This window comes from Drosophila sechellia, chromosome X, assembly GCF_004382195.2.
Source record: "Drosophila sechellia strain sech25 chromosome X, ASM438219v1, whole genome shotgun sequence".
NCBI lineage: Eukaryota > Metazoa > Arthropoda > Insecta > Diptera > Drosophilidae > Drosophila > Drosophila sechellia.
In genome coordinates, this window is record NC_045954.1 from 10,674,374 (window position 1) to 10,685,968 (window position 11,595).

The window sequence follows — 11,595 nt, forward strand, 5'->3', positions numbered from 1 at the left end:
GTAATACCATGTTCAAGATCACTTGAGTGTTAAACATAGGGTTTTGGGGTGTTCTTTGACTTCAAGGTGCTTACGAAAGAGATCGAAGATCTTATAAGCAATATGATTATTCTTCTATGAACACATAGTTAACAGACAATTAGTTTTAATAATGGCTTAATAATAAATATAAGCTGTTCCGTATATTAAAAAAGAGTGCAGAAAGGATCTTGTGGCCCACTGTGCACGTGGTATACCTGGGGAGTCGAATCGAAGGGAACTCAAGATGTGAGAGCCATCCATGTAAGTGCAACTCAAACCGCTTGACACTTGACGATCAGAATTGAGTTATCGCCTCGTTTTTTTCGCCCCTTTTTTTTTTGCTCGCGCTCCACATTTTTTTTTTGCAGTCTCCCCCAGATCGATTCGGATTTGGCGACTGCGAAAGAGCGGAGAAAGCTCAAGAGAGCGCGGAGATGGAGATGGCCGGTGCCCGGGGGCCTACGGATCGTCGGGGACAATGATAGTGTTGATAACAAGTGCTTTGCACTGGATATGAGAATGGGAATCTTCTCCGAAACCCGAAAGCCCTGCACTGCAAGAAATTCTATTTGCAAGTTTTCAAATCTCAAAAAATCCACGTTTTTAATACCATTTCGTTGGGAGAACTCAGTGTTATACAATCAAGAGTGTTAAAAAATATCTGTTTCAAATATAATTTCTCTTCCATTTATGTTTTTAGGCCCACTGTGAGTCGGCGCAGCCCACTGTGCTCGTAAAAATCACAACTCACGATCATCGGTGATCTACGGTTTTCAGATTAAAATGTAGAACAATGCGGGGACCATGACTCCTAGGATTTTGTCTTGTGAAATGACGAGTAAGTGAATTAATAAATAAGCTCAAAAGGTTTAATGAACCAATAAAAAATCGTTATTATTTGTGATATAACATAAGATATAATTCATAAAAAGATTGTTATCATTTAATAGGAAACGATAAGCAGCGTGATGATACCATAAGGTATTCTACGAAATAATTAGTCAATAATACGTATTTGTGCATTTCTTCGAGGGTTCTTCTTCATACGCAATCCCCGGAAGACATGCGTATATATTTTCTATATTGGGCTATTTCTCGTCTTTCCCACGTCATCGATCGTATTTGACCAGCTCCGCATCCACTCCCTGCGATGGATGCCCGGTTTGCTCCTCAAATCAGATCGGGCAAATATAACTCAACGAGGTGCTAAAAGATCCCATTTGTGCTCCATCGCTGAAGCCTTTAATTGAAAAGATAAGCTGCCTCAGCGCGAAAAGTGCGAGTTTTCGTTACAGAAGCCCAGAGATTCCACACAGTGGGCCAAAGTCGAAAGAGAGAAATAACTCAAGGTTGAGTCGGAATCGGAATCGGAATCGTAAACCCTATTTAAATTGGCAACTGATTCATACGTACGAGCTGCATTAGCCGATGTTGATAAGCATAATTAATTAATTACGCTGCAGCCACGAAATGCTAACCAGCTTTGATGTATCGACGGAACCGCCCCGGTATTTCACCTGTCGTCTTCCCAAAGTGGCCGCCACAAATCCGAGTGTATTTAAATAAATTCAAACGAATTGTAATTGATGGGGCACCAGGCAGGCCCCCGGTTCTCCAAAAATTATCGTCTTGGATGCCGCCGTTTTATGGCGTGGACAACCCAAAAGTAATGATCGATTTGCGTTTGACACCTGGTGATGATTTGGGCGCCCTTCCGGTTGAATCAATCAATCATCTGCATGATTGATGGATGGTATTGAGAAACTCCTTCGAGAGCTGCGGTGTATCTATCAACTTGCTTCTTCGGAATTCTTTTACTTGAGTCATTATTGGAATATATAGTATACTTATCAATCAATTAATGATACGACTGCCAAATTGATTGAGAGCAAATAATATGAAGGCTTTAGCAGACATGTTATAAATAATGATCGTTTATTGAGGCGTGAGGGAATACATACAAGTAATTTCGATGCATTGCACAGCATTTGCGTTTTCTAACTACACAAAACAACAATATCTATACTCAATGTATATCTTTCTAGATGGGAAACCTATTGTAAAATCCATTCCTCCATGTTTAAAGCCACGTTTGGCGTTTATATATTACAGGATTTTTGTTTTTGAAAGATTTGCTATAACAGCTATAACACAAAAGTTACAAACGATTTGGATGCTTGTGAAATAAGTGGCTTCTCAGCTGTTTTTACTAATCAAGTGAACGATGTTGGCGATCATACGGCAACCGTTTTTATGGTGCAGCAGATTAAGGCACGGATCGCGAATCTTCTCCTCGAGCAGCTTGATCATCTCCGCCCGCAGGCACTGCACCATCTCAGCAGTCTCCAGATCGTGGGCCTTCAATATAATCCAACCGCTCTCCAGCAGAAAGAGGAAGTCCCCATCGTGTAGCTCCACCTTAAAATCGCTGCCGGCAAACAGGACCATGGCGATGAGCGGCAGCATCGAACAGTCGCGGATGTAGATGGCGCTCGTGCGCACCTTCTCCTGGAAGACGAGGAACGGCGCCTGAAAGACGGACACCTGCGAGTTAACCGACGACGGATGAATCTTCACGTAACCATCGCCGCGCGTCTTGAAACGCAAATCGTGGTGGCTCGGCTCGCGCGGCACAGCACCACCAGCTGTTTGGATGTAGACGCGATCCGGCGTCATAATCTTCACGATGTTTGGGTAGAGGGCGGCGCAGAGGAGCGAGGTCAGCAGCCTGTTGTTATCACCATTGTGGTTCTGCTCCACACCTGCAAAGGATGCCAATGCATTGATCTTAAACCATTCCATTTCGTTTTATTTGCCATACCAGTTAGTGTCAGTATATTGTCGCAGGCATTCTTGCGCCTACGCGGCACATTGATCGGCACAAAGCCAATGGAAACGAGTAGCTCCAGGTATTGGTACTTGAGGTCAGCTATCGTCTCAAGTGTGTTCAGCGACAGAAAGTGCTCACTGGCGTAGTTTCTGCTGGCTGCATAGTTTCCCCTGCGCGCAACATCCAGCCATTTCTGTTTAATGTTAAGTATACATAATTGCATGTCCCATATTATTGTGAGAGGTTAACTTACCCTATATGCATTCAGGACGGTCAGGTGATCGCTGTTGCCAAGTGCGAACATCCGTTTGCACTTGTTCGCCTCCGTGCGTTTGTTGAGCGGACTTACGAAGGGCGACTTGTTGCTCAGGCAGGCGGCGATGGTCAGCACGCTGTCCAGACACTGGAAGATCGCTCCATACAGCATCAGCTTGCCTATGCGCACGTCCACGGGTAGGGCTGCCAAATGATGACCCAACGGGGTCAATTGATCCTCTGCATCGAGCGCGCCCACATCCCTCAATCGTGTCAATGCACCGAGTACACTGTCCTCTGTTGGCGCCTCCAGTGTCTCCAGGAGAACAGAGAGCGTGTTGCGTGAGGCGAACGTTTGCAGCGTCTTGATGCGCAGCACAATTTGCTCGAGTGGCACTCGCTGGATCTCTGGCACCGGTTGGGCCAGAATGTGGTATTGATAGCGGTAGCTGGTGTACAGGTGGATGCACACACCCGGCATCACACGACCGGCACGACCCTTGCGCTGCTTTGCATTGGCACGAGACACCCAGACCAGGTCCAGTGACTCCATGTTGCGGTTTGAGTCGAAACACTTCTCCTTCATCAGGCCGCAGTCCACCACGAACACACAGTCGTCGATGGTCACCGAGGTCTCAGCTATGTTTGTGCTCAACACGATCTTTCGCTTACCGGGTGGGGCCTTTTTAAAGACTAGCGCCTGATCCTCGCCAGAAAGGGCCGAGTGCAATGGCACCAGGATGAATTTGCCGGCGCGTGGGGAAAAGAGTGCATTGTCCAGCAAGGAATCGTGCACGGATTGAATTTCCCCGAAACCAGGCAGGAAGATGAGGATGGTTCCTTCGCGCGGCCAATCGTGAGAACCTTCGACAATGTATTTCAGTACGGATTCGATCAGTTCTGGATTGATAGTCATGGGCTCCATCAGGTAAATACTCTTGCACGTGGGCTTGCTATATTCTAAGGGGAATATCACAGAGAAACGATAAGCACTTGAATTCATGTGGTCGTATGCAGTCACTTACCCGTGTATCGCTGATAAGTCTCGGCCAGAGTTAGCTTTTCGTCCTTGACCTTTTTGCCTGGCGCTTCTCCCGAAGCCTGCACATCAGCGTACTCCAGCTCACGCTCCAGTATTTCCTGCTCCTGCTTCTTAAGCTTGCGGCAGTACTTAGTGTCGTATTCCATAACGAAGTCGCTCATCTCCAGGATATCCTCCAAAAAGAGCTGCTGGACTGGAAACGTTCGACCAGGAATATCTAGCACGGGAGCTCCGCTAAAATAATCCGAAAAGAGGGCGGCATTGAGCGTGGCAGACATGAGAATAACTTTCAGATCCTTGCGCTCTCGCAGCAGATTCTTGAGAATTAGCAGTAGGAAATCGGACTCCTCGGATCGCTCGTGTACTTCGTCCACTATGACGTGGGTAACGCCTCCTAGTAGCGGATCCGAGGCCAGTCGCCGCAACAAGATGCCCGTGGTGCAGAAACTGAGTCGCGTGCTTTGCGACACCTTGTTTTCCAGTCGGATCTGGTAGCCCACCAGCTGACCAATGCGATCCAGACGCTCGGCAGCCACTCGCTCCGCCACTCCGATGGCTGAGAGTCGTCGCGGTTGCGTGCAGATGATTTCCACGTGGGGCAAGTTATCCTTTGCTGGCAGTTGAAGTGCGCGGAAGAACCAATTGTCCAAAATGAACTGCGGCACTTGGGTACTCTTGCCGCAGCCCGTTTCACCAGATATTACCACCACCGGCGAACTCTCTATTAGCGCCAGAATACGTTCAATTTCAGCGAAGGCGGGCAGCTGTTTTCGGCCATCAATGATCTTCTGGTAGCGTTCTTCCTTTCGTCGCTCCACAAACTGTTGCAACAGGCGGCGGTTCTCTCTCGTCTGCGCTTCCACGTTTCGCTGGTGGCCTCCATCATTTCGCGACGTTTGACCACGTGCGTAGTGCGATGGCTTCGGTGCCTGATGATGCTCGGCATCCGAATTCACTCCACCGCCTTCCGGCTCATCGTAGAAGAGTGATCGCTTGGGCGAGGGAAAAGCAGACGTGTCCAGTCGTCCGGCCAGCTGTTCATTGGACTGCAGCAGGTCGCATATGCTGTACACACAGGGAATGCCATCCCGGCATATCTCTCTGGCCTCCTTGTACAGATGGCGGGCATACCGGAGGCGCAGCTCGTGCGGTATGTCGTGGCAGGTGGTTTTCAGGTAGATGAAGGGCGCCTCATATGGATAGCGACTGCCTGGCGGAAAGCGCACTTCCACGTGAAACCACAGCTCGTTATCGTTCTCGTCAACGCTATCTAAAGGAATACGTATACAATGAGCTATTCAGTGAGGTAAAGTTAATAATAAGCCTTACCACAGCACTTACCCTTTTTGGTCGTGTCCGATTCCGTAGGTTGTTGCGGCAAGTGAGCGAACCGGCATTTGGGACCGTACTTGCAGGTGCCGTCACGATCGAAATTGCGACAACGTAGCGGAGGCTTTTTCTTCTTGTCGAGCGCCGCCTGGGCAGCAGCAGCAGCTGCTGCCAGGACCGCCTCCCTGGCCTTTCGCACCTCCGACGGACTGTGGGCCAACAGATGGTCGATGCGAAACTTGAGGTTCCACACGCGATTTGCCTCGCGCTCCTCGTACGCCTTATCGTAAATGGACTCCAGGGCCTCCTTCTCGTCGGCGCGCATGTCCAGTATTTCTTGCTCGCTAGGTGGCTCGAGAGTCAGTTGCTCCTCATCGGGAATTCTCATATAGCGACGGTAGAGCAGCAGTAGAGCGGCTTCCGTGTCGCCGGAGCAGTGCTCATAAGCCTCCAGGCAGTGGACAGCCTGAAAGCCGTAGTTCTCCAGTTTGGCCAAGGCATATCGGCGCAGGCGATCACCATCACTGTCGTTGCCACGCGTTGAGCTCACGCCCTGGACACTCTGCACCACCAGGGTGCCGCGATCCTGCCAGTAGGAGTGCTTCACGCCGTGACCTCCGCGTGCACGATCCTTATACTTGCTGATGTCGTCCAACTGGAATTCCGGTCCGTGGATTTGGCGAAGCGTGTCCATGGTCATCTGGCGGGACTCATCGTTGAGCCGAAGGACGTGAAGCTCCGTTTTCCGGGACTTGTTGTCAGCCGCCTGCGATTTCGGCACCGCGGGCACGTTGCTTTTGGCCAGGGAATGGGAAAGTAAGTTAAGATGACCTTCTCTGGTAGACTAGCGGCGTACTCACGTGGTGCGGATGTCGCTGGGACTGCGTAGGAAGCAGTCCTCCATGTGCTGTCTCGAGGATTCGTCCATGGCCACTAGCAAGCGACAATGTAAGTCAGGTAAGTAAATTTCACAACAAACGCCCGGCAGTGCTGTGCAGTCTAGCTTTGAAAATGTAGCTAGGTCATATGTTTGAAATAGCTAATGTTTATTTTCTAGTATATAGCTAATATATATTAAGGACATTGAAGAACATAGATTCCTAGTAGAAACAAACCTTATTTGTAACCTCAAATATATAACTCATATCAGCACTTGATGTCAATGCAAGACAGCTGCTATAGATAGCATCTGGCGACAGAATAGCTAAATTTGCACCTCCGATACCAAATGGCGCGAAAGTGTGACCAGTAAATGAATCGAGCTCGATATATTATCGGTATCATCAACTGAAGAAATTTATTGATAGACCGTGAGATTCAATGTTATTTTGAATATAAGCTACTTAGTATAAATAGACTCAACAAATTCGGACCCATTTACTGCTTGTTAGCCGAAATCGACCGGCACCAATGAGTGTAGAAGAACGCAAGAGCTCCCGAAAGGATTTGGAAAGGGGCAGAAATTAAATAAAGTTCATTGGTTCTCCTAGATTTAGACGTCAGTCTTCAGGGGTTTGGTTTCCACATTCTTCTGCTTATACATATACACTTGCACCCCGATATTCCTTACGAGGGGATCAAGCTCATCGGGATTCTGGACATCAGTTCCTTGGGAGACATAGGTGGGTGGTTCCATGGAGAACTTTTGGTATTTACGGGCGGCCAGTGGGTTGTAGTTCTCCACCCGTTCCTGGCGGATGGCTATCAAATCCTTGAATACACTGTAAAAGCATGCGGCGAAATATAGATTGGCTTCGAAGTCACGCTTAATGAGTTTTTCGATGGGCACCATCAGCGGAATTTGTAGTTCATCAAGACATTTCCTTAGTATTTTAAAGTTCCTCCTAAAATCGACCAATCGGTTAGTCGCGAAGACGACCTTCTCAAGTGGCATCACTCCCTCGAAGACCATGTCGATAAACTGACAGTAGACGGCTCCGGATGCCAATTCCTCGATGAGCTGGATGTTCGTCTTCAGCGATTCATTCACCCACTTGCGAATAACGCAGGAGCATATCACGGATGCTCTTTGCAAAGTGGTCATCTCGGCGTTTGGAATATTGATTTTCGGACAATTCAATACGAATCTCTACATAAACATAAAATGATTTAGTTTTTTTTTTGTTTTGAGTAATCTTTTGTAGATCTTACTGAAAATTTGATACAAGTTTTTTTGGATGTGTACTTTCTGCCCGCAGCGAACCGAGTTTGTGTTTCTAACGAGGAAATATTAGTACACGCCGCTTGATTTCGATTTGTACGAGAACAGTTTTTTGAAAATGTTACAAATTCTTCTAAGATATGTAAATATCGAAAAATGAAAATGCCAGTGAATTAGTATCAGTCCGTACTAAACCGAGTGCTTCGAACGAATGAGAAAATGAGAAATATTCTTGGCTAAGTAGAGAATCTTAAGTCTACGCCTACTTATGATTTGAAGAGAAATTTGTTTTTTTTTTTATGAAAAGTAAACCTTGCAAAATGTGTAATCCTTATTTGAAGGCGAGGGTCGACACACATCGTCAGTACGCTCCATACTCGGTTCACGAGAACATCGGAAATCGCACTGATTTTGTACAGTAAATTTTTATGGAAATTTTTCTATACAAATTTTAACACTACTCATACTCATAGCTCGATGAAAATGGAGAAGAAACTAACAGAGCACATTGTGGAAAACATGTCCAGGTGCAGGGACTATGCCATGGTCTTGAAGTTCAATTTCTCTGGCTGCGACATCACTCTTTGCCTCAAGATGCCGTACATAGAGGTCCTTGCGCTCAGCATGAACAAGATCACAACTTTAAAAAGCCTGGTGAATTTCACTCGACTGAAGGAGCTGTACTTGCGCGAGAGCGAGATAGCAAGCTTTGATGAGCTGAAATACCTGGCCAATGCCAAATCCCTAACATCCCTCTGGCTGCTGGACAATCCGTGCTCTAATGCCGCTGGCTCCAAGTATCGGGCATCTGTGCTACGAATACTGCCGAATTTGAAGAAGCTGGACGACGTAGATGTTGACGAAGAGGAGCTGGAAGCCGCTTTGCGGGACGAGTGCCTTTCGGAGGTACGCAGTGGGATCCTTGATCCTGCTTTGAATTCGCGCAATTGCACTCCCAAAAACATGGCATATCGTGATATGATCGAACAGTGCGATCGGATTACAACTAGGATTGCCAAAAACCTTAACGAGATGCTCAATTCGCGACGTCAAGATGCGATGGCCCCACCCGACTATCTGATGCCCAATGTATCCTCTGGGTTAAAATTCCATGCCGCTAATTCCGCTAATTGCACATCTCTGAAGGGGCACAGTAACCGTTTGTCGGCCGCTTTGTTCCTCATCCGAGATATGGACGCATCCCAACTGGAGACTCTAGTCCTTGCCATCCACGAACAGGTCAACCGACTTGTTGATTGATTTTCAAAATTCATTTTTATAACGTAGCTCTATCAGGTAACTCTCCCTGATGATTATTGACTACAGATCCAAAATATAACCAGTATATGAAATATATATCCAATATATATCCGGTATATCCGGATAGACATTGTACATTTAAATGATAAAATGCGTTTGCCATCTATTTAGGACAGCTATTCGGATTTTGCCAATAGATCATAAAAAAGTCATTCTAATTTACCGATCTACTACATTCGCATTATGTATAGTTAGTTGGCATATTTCGATTTTAAAGCAATACTCAACCTTTGATTAATTTCAATATTTAAAGTAGGAAGTCCATGGAATGATGCACTCGTCATTTGGCTCGGTAATCACTATCGCCAGCTGAGCTCGTGTCGTCTTTGGCCAGATGAGTTTGGGTTTGCAGCTACCAGGAAATTTCAGACCGTGATCATGATAGCGATCATGATGGCCATCAGGTAAACACAGCGACTTTTCCGGCTTACAACAAAGGGCGACTCTTGCCAGTCGTAAATTGAGTTACATGCCACATCGGAATGGCAAATCCTAGGTTTGTTTCTTGCTTTCTTAGCTGCTTTGTTTGTTTGTTTTTTGTCACCGACACCAGGAGACATGTGAGACCTGGAAATGATAGGGAAACAGACGCCACTCCTCCTCCTGTCCACCGTCTCGAACAATTAAAAGCCAGTTAGGTGAATTTGATGCGGGACGGGCCAAAAAAAAGAAGTTGTTGAATAATTAATACATTCCAAGGAATTATGATGAGTAATGATATTAATCATTGGTTTTCAACCAATTAGAAAGTTAAGTGATGGGAAAATAAATAATGATTTCAATATATACTTTATAATATTTGCAATTTATTAAAAGCACACACATTTGCTGCCATTGCACTTTCAATTTCCTGCCAATTTCTTTCAGTGTTCATTTAGGCCTGAAGCCGAGATCTAAGCCAAGACAGTGTAAACGATTTCCGTCTAATGACAATTCTTACATCTACATTTTTCGGTTCTGCCGACAACATTTTTATGGCCTCCATTTAAGGGGAACTCACTTAATGATCTCGTTTCACGTTTTCACTTAGTCGCTTTGAAGTGCGCCAAAAGTGAGCGAGTTCAGCGAATTTTGTTAGCCATGTTTCGGAAATGGTTGGGTTTTTATGTATTCAATTTAATTGGGTATTAAGCTGCGATATAAACTAAAGCAGAAAAAAACTATTCCAATAATAATTGTTCTTATCTTTTGTAACTTCGAAACCTGTTAAAATCATAGAACATTCCTAGACTTGTTAATTTCTATAAGCGGCTTTCCCATCGATTTAAAATGGCAAAGTATCTTGTGCACTGCAACTGCATAATTGCCCAGTCAGTGGCATTAAAGCCATGATCTTCCCGCCAGTTGACCCCCAACCAAAAGTGCCGAGTCACGCACATGGAGACATGGAAATGCGGAGACATTGAACCGCGCGACCCATCGTCAAATCGCTTGGCATCGCCTTGAAAACATGAAAATCGCGGGTCGACGGGGAAAATTCATGCATACATACATATGTATGTATGTACATCAGTTCACTTGAAATCGCATTCGAATTATGCGCATATCTGAAGGGCTTCGCCTATGAAAATGTCAGATGGCAAGTGGAAAATGCAGCGGCCCAAAATGAAAATTAGTCAACTTAAAGACGGCAATTTGGCATAAGATCTGCGCAACTTCCATGGAATCCGCGATGCTAGTACATATAGTAAATACATATGGATAGATGGCGTTGCTGGCCTGGGAGTTTTCCGAGTCTCGGAAACACCGGCGACCTTTTATGGCGGCATTGTGTGCTAAACAGCCATGGAGCTTCCAGTTCCATACTTCAAGATCTCTGGGCTTAAAGCACCACCAGCACCACTAGCACCACTGGCACCACCACCGGAGAAGATGATGAAGAAGAAGCAGCAGCAGCCGCCACTGACGCGTCGGCGGTGGCAATTTCTCACGCTCGGCAAACGTTCCATTGTTCCCACAATTTTCCATTCATTCAGTTTGCTCGCGATCTGCTCCTACTTAGTAATAAGTTTTGCCCGGAATAAAAACACACGATCTGAACACCTTCCACTTCCCCTACCCCTCCCACCTCACTCTACATCGACGTAAAAAATCCGAAGAAGCCCCTGTCATCATCATCCTCATCATCATCATCACCATCGGAGCCATGAACATCATCACATCACCGTCCTATTCGCCGGGGTAATGAGTCTGTTTTATACGGGGATGAGGTTAGTACAGCAAGTACGTGGAACTCTTTCCTATATACACCATATACTTATGCATGTACAGCGAGCACTCTCGAGGGCACTTGCAACGCGATCCCATGGAAAAGATCCAAATCGGATCACTTGATGGTCGATTGTCTTGCTAACACCCCATGTAATGACCCTTTTTAAGCAGCCTATAGAAATTTAATTAGGATTCGGGAACTTCCAAATGGGCAATAGGGTCTTACATCATTATGAACATTAAAAACAGTTGAGATATTGTTTACGATACGTAAAAACTAAAAGCACATAATAAAATTTCAAAATATCATAATAAATATCTTACAACATGCTTGCAAATCCTTTCAGGCAAATAATTTTCCTAGTAAGCAAATATTCTTTCGACTTCCATTCGTGCGGAGATATGTATCTTTCAATTGGAACTCGA

General features: G+C 45.8%; 3 protein-coding genes across 4 annotated transcripts; 1 reads left to right on the plus strand and 2 right to left on the minus strand.

Moving 5' to 3' along the window:
- Nucleotides 1-1,935: 1,935 nt before the first annotated feature.
- On the minus strand, nucleotides 1,936-6,467 carry LOC6617601 (putative ATP-dependent RNA helicase DHX57). The gene is made up of 6 exons (XM_032725172.1): nucleotides 6,338-6,467; nucleotides 5,490-6,271; nucleotides 4,132-5,418; nucleotides 3,105-4,066; nucleotides 2,843-3,044; nucleotides 1,936-2,783 (listed from the first exon to the last, which is right to left on the minus strand). The coding sequence occupies exons 1-6, from the start codon at nucleotides 6,403-6,405 to the stop codon at nucleotides 2,218-2,220; spliced, it is 3,867 nt and encodes a 1,288-aa protein (XP_032581063.1). The 5' UTR covers nucleotides 6,406-6,467; the 3' UTR covers nucleotides 1,936-2,217.
- Nucleotides 6,468-6,746: 279 nt separating this feature from the next.
- LOC6617602 (microtubule-associated protein RP/EB family member 1) lies at nucleotides 6,747-7,852 on the minus strand. Its single transcript, XM_002041879.2, has 2 exons — nucleotides 7,629-7,852; nucleotides 6,747-7,566 (listed from the first exon to the last, which is right to left on the minus strand). The coding sequence occupies exon 2, from the start codon at nucleotides 7,519-7,521 to the stop codon at nucleotides 6,970-6,972; it is 552 nt and encodes a 183-aa protein (XP_002041915.1). The 5' UTR covers nucleotides 7,522-7,566; nucleotides 7,629-7,852; the 3' UTR covers nucleotides 6,747-6,969.
- A 65-nt stretch (nucleotides 7,853-7,917) lies between these two features.
- LOC6617603 (cilia- and flagella-associated protein 410) lies at nucleotides 7,918-9,033 on the plus strand. Of its 2 annotated transcripts, none has more exons than XM_032725173.1 (2): nucleotides 7,918-8,056; nucleotides 8,112-9,033. In XM_032725173.1, the coding sequence occupies exons 1-2, from the start codon at nucleotides 7,938-7,940 to the stop codon at nucleotides 8,896-8,898; spliced, it is 906 nt and encodes a 301-aa protein (XP_032581064.1). In that variant the 5' UTR covers nucleotides 7,918-7,937; the 3' UTR covers nucleotides 8,899-9,033. The 2 variants fall into 2 exon arrangements, with proteins under 2 accessions (XP_032581064.1, XP_002041916.2); XM_002041880.2 differs by having other exon boundaries at nucleotides 7,918-8,051.
- The last annotated feature ends 2,562 nt before the right edge of the window (nucleotides 9,034-11,595 follow it).

Excerpts from the sequence above, each read along its gene's own strand:
- LOC6617602 (XM_002041879.2), bottom strand. The coding sequence starts at position 7,521 with ATGACCACTTTGCAAAGAGCATCCGTGATATGCTCCTGCGTTATTCGC.
- LOC6617603 (XM_032725173.1), top strand. The coding sequence starts at position 7,938 with ATGAAAAGTAAACCTTGCAAAATGTGTAATCCTTATTTGAAGGCGAGG. Across the intron at positions 8,057-8,111 it reads AATCGCACTGATTTTGTACA|CTCGATGAAAATGGAGAAGA; the intron begins GTAAATTTTTAT and ends TCATACTCATAG.
- LOC6617601 (XM_032725172.1), bottom strand. The coding sequence starts at position 6,405 with ATGGACGAATCCTCGAGACAGCACATGGAGGACTGCTTCCTACGCAGT. Across the intron at positions 5,419-5,489 it reads ATCGGACACGACCAAAAAGG|ATAGCGTTGACGAGAACGAT; the intron begins GTAAGTGCTGTG and ends GTATTCCTTTAG. Across the intron at positions 2,784-2,842 it reads CAATATACTGACACTAACTG|GTGTGGAGCAGAACCACAAT; the intron begins GTATGGCAAATA and ends CATCCTTTGCAG.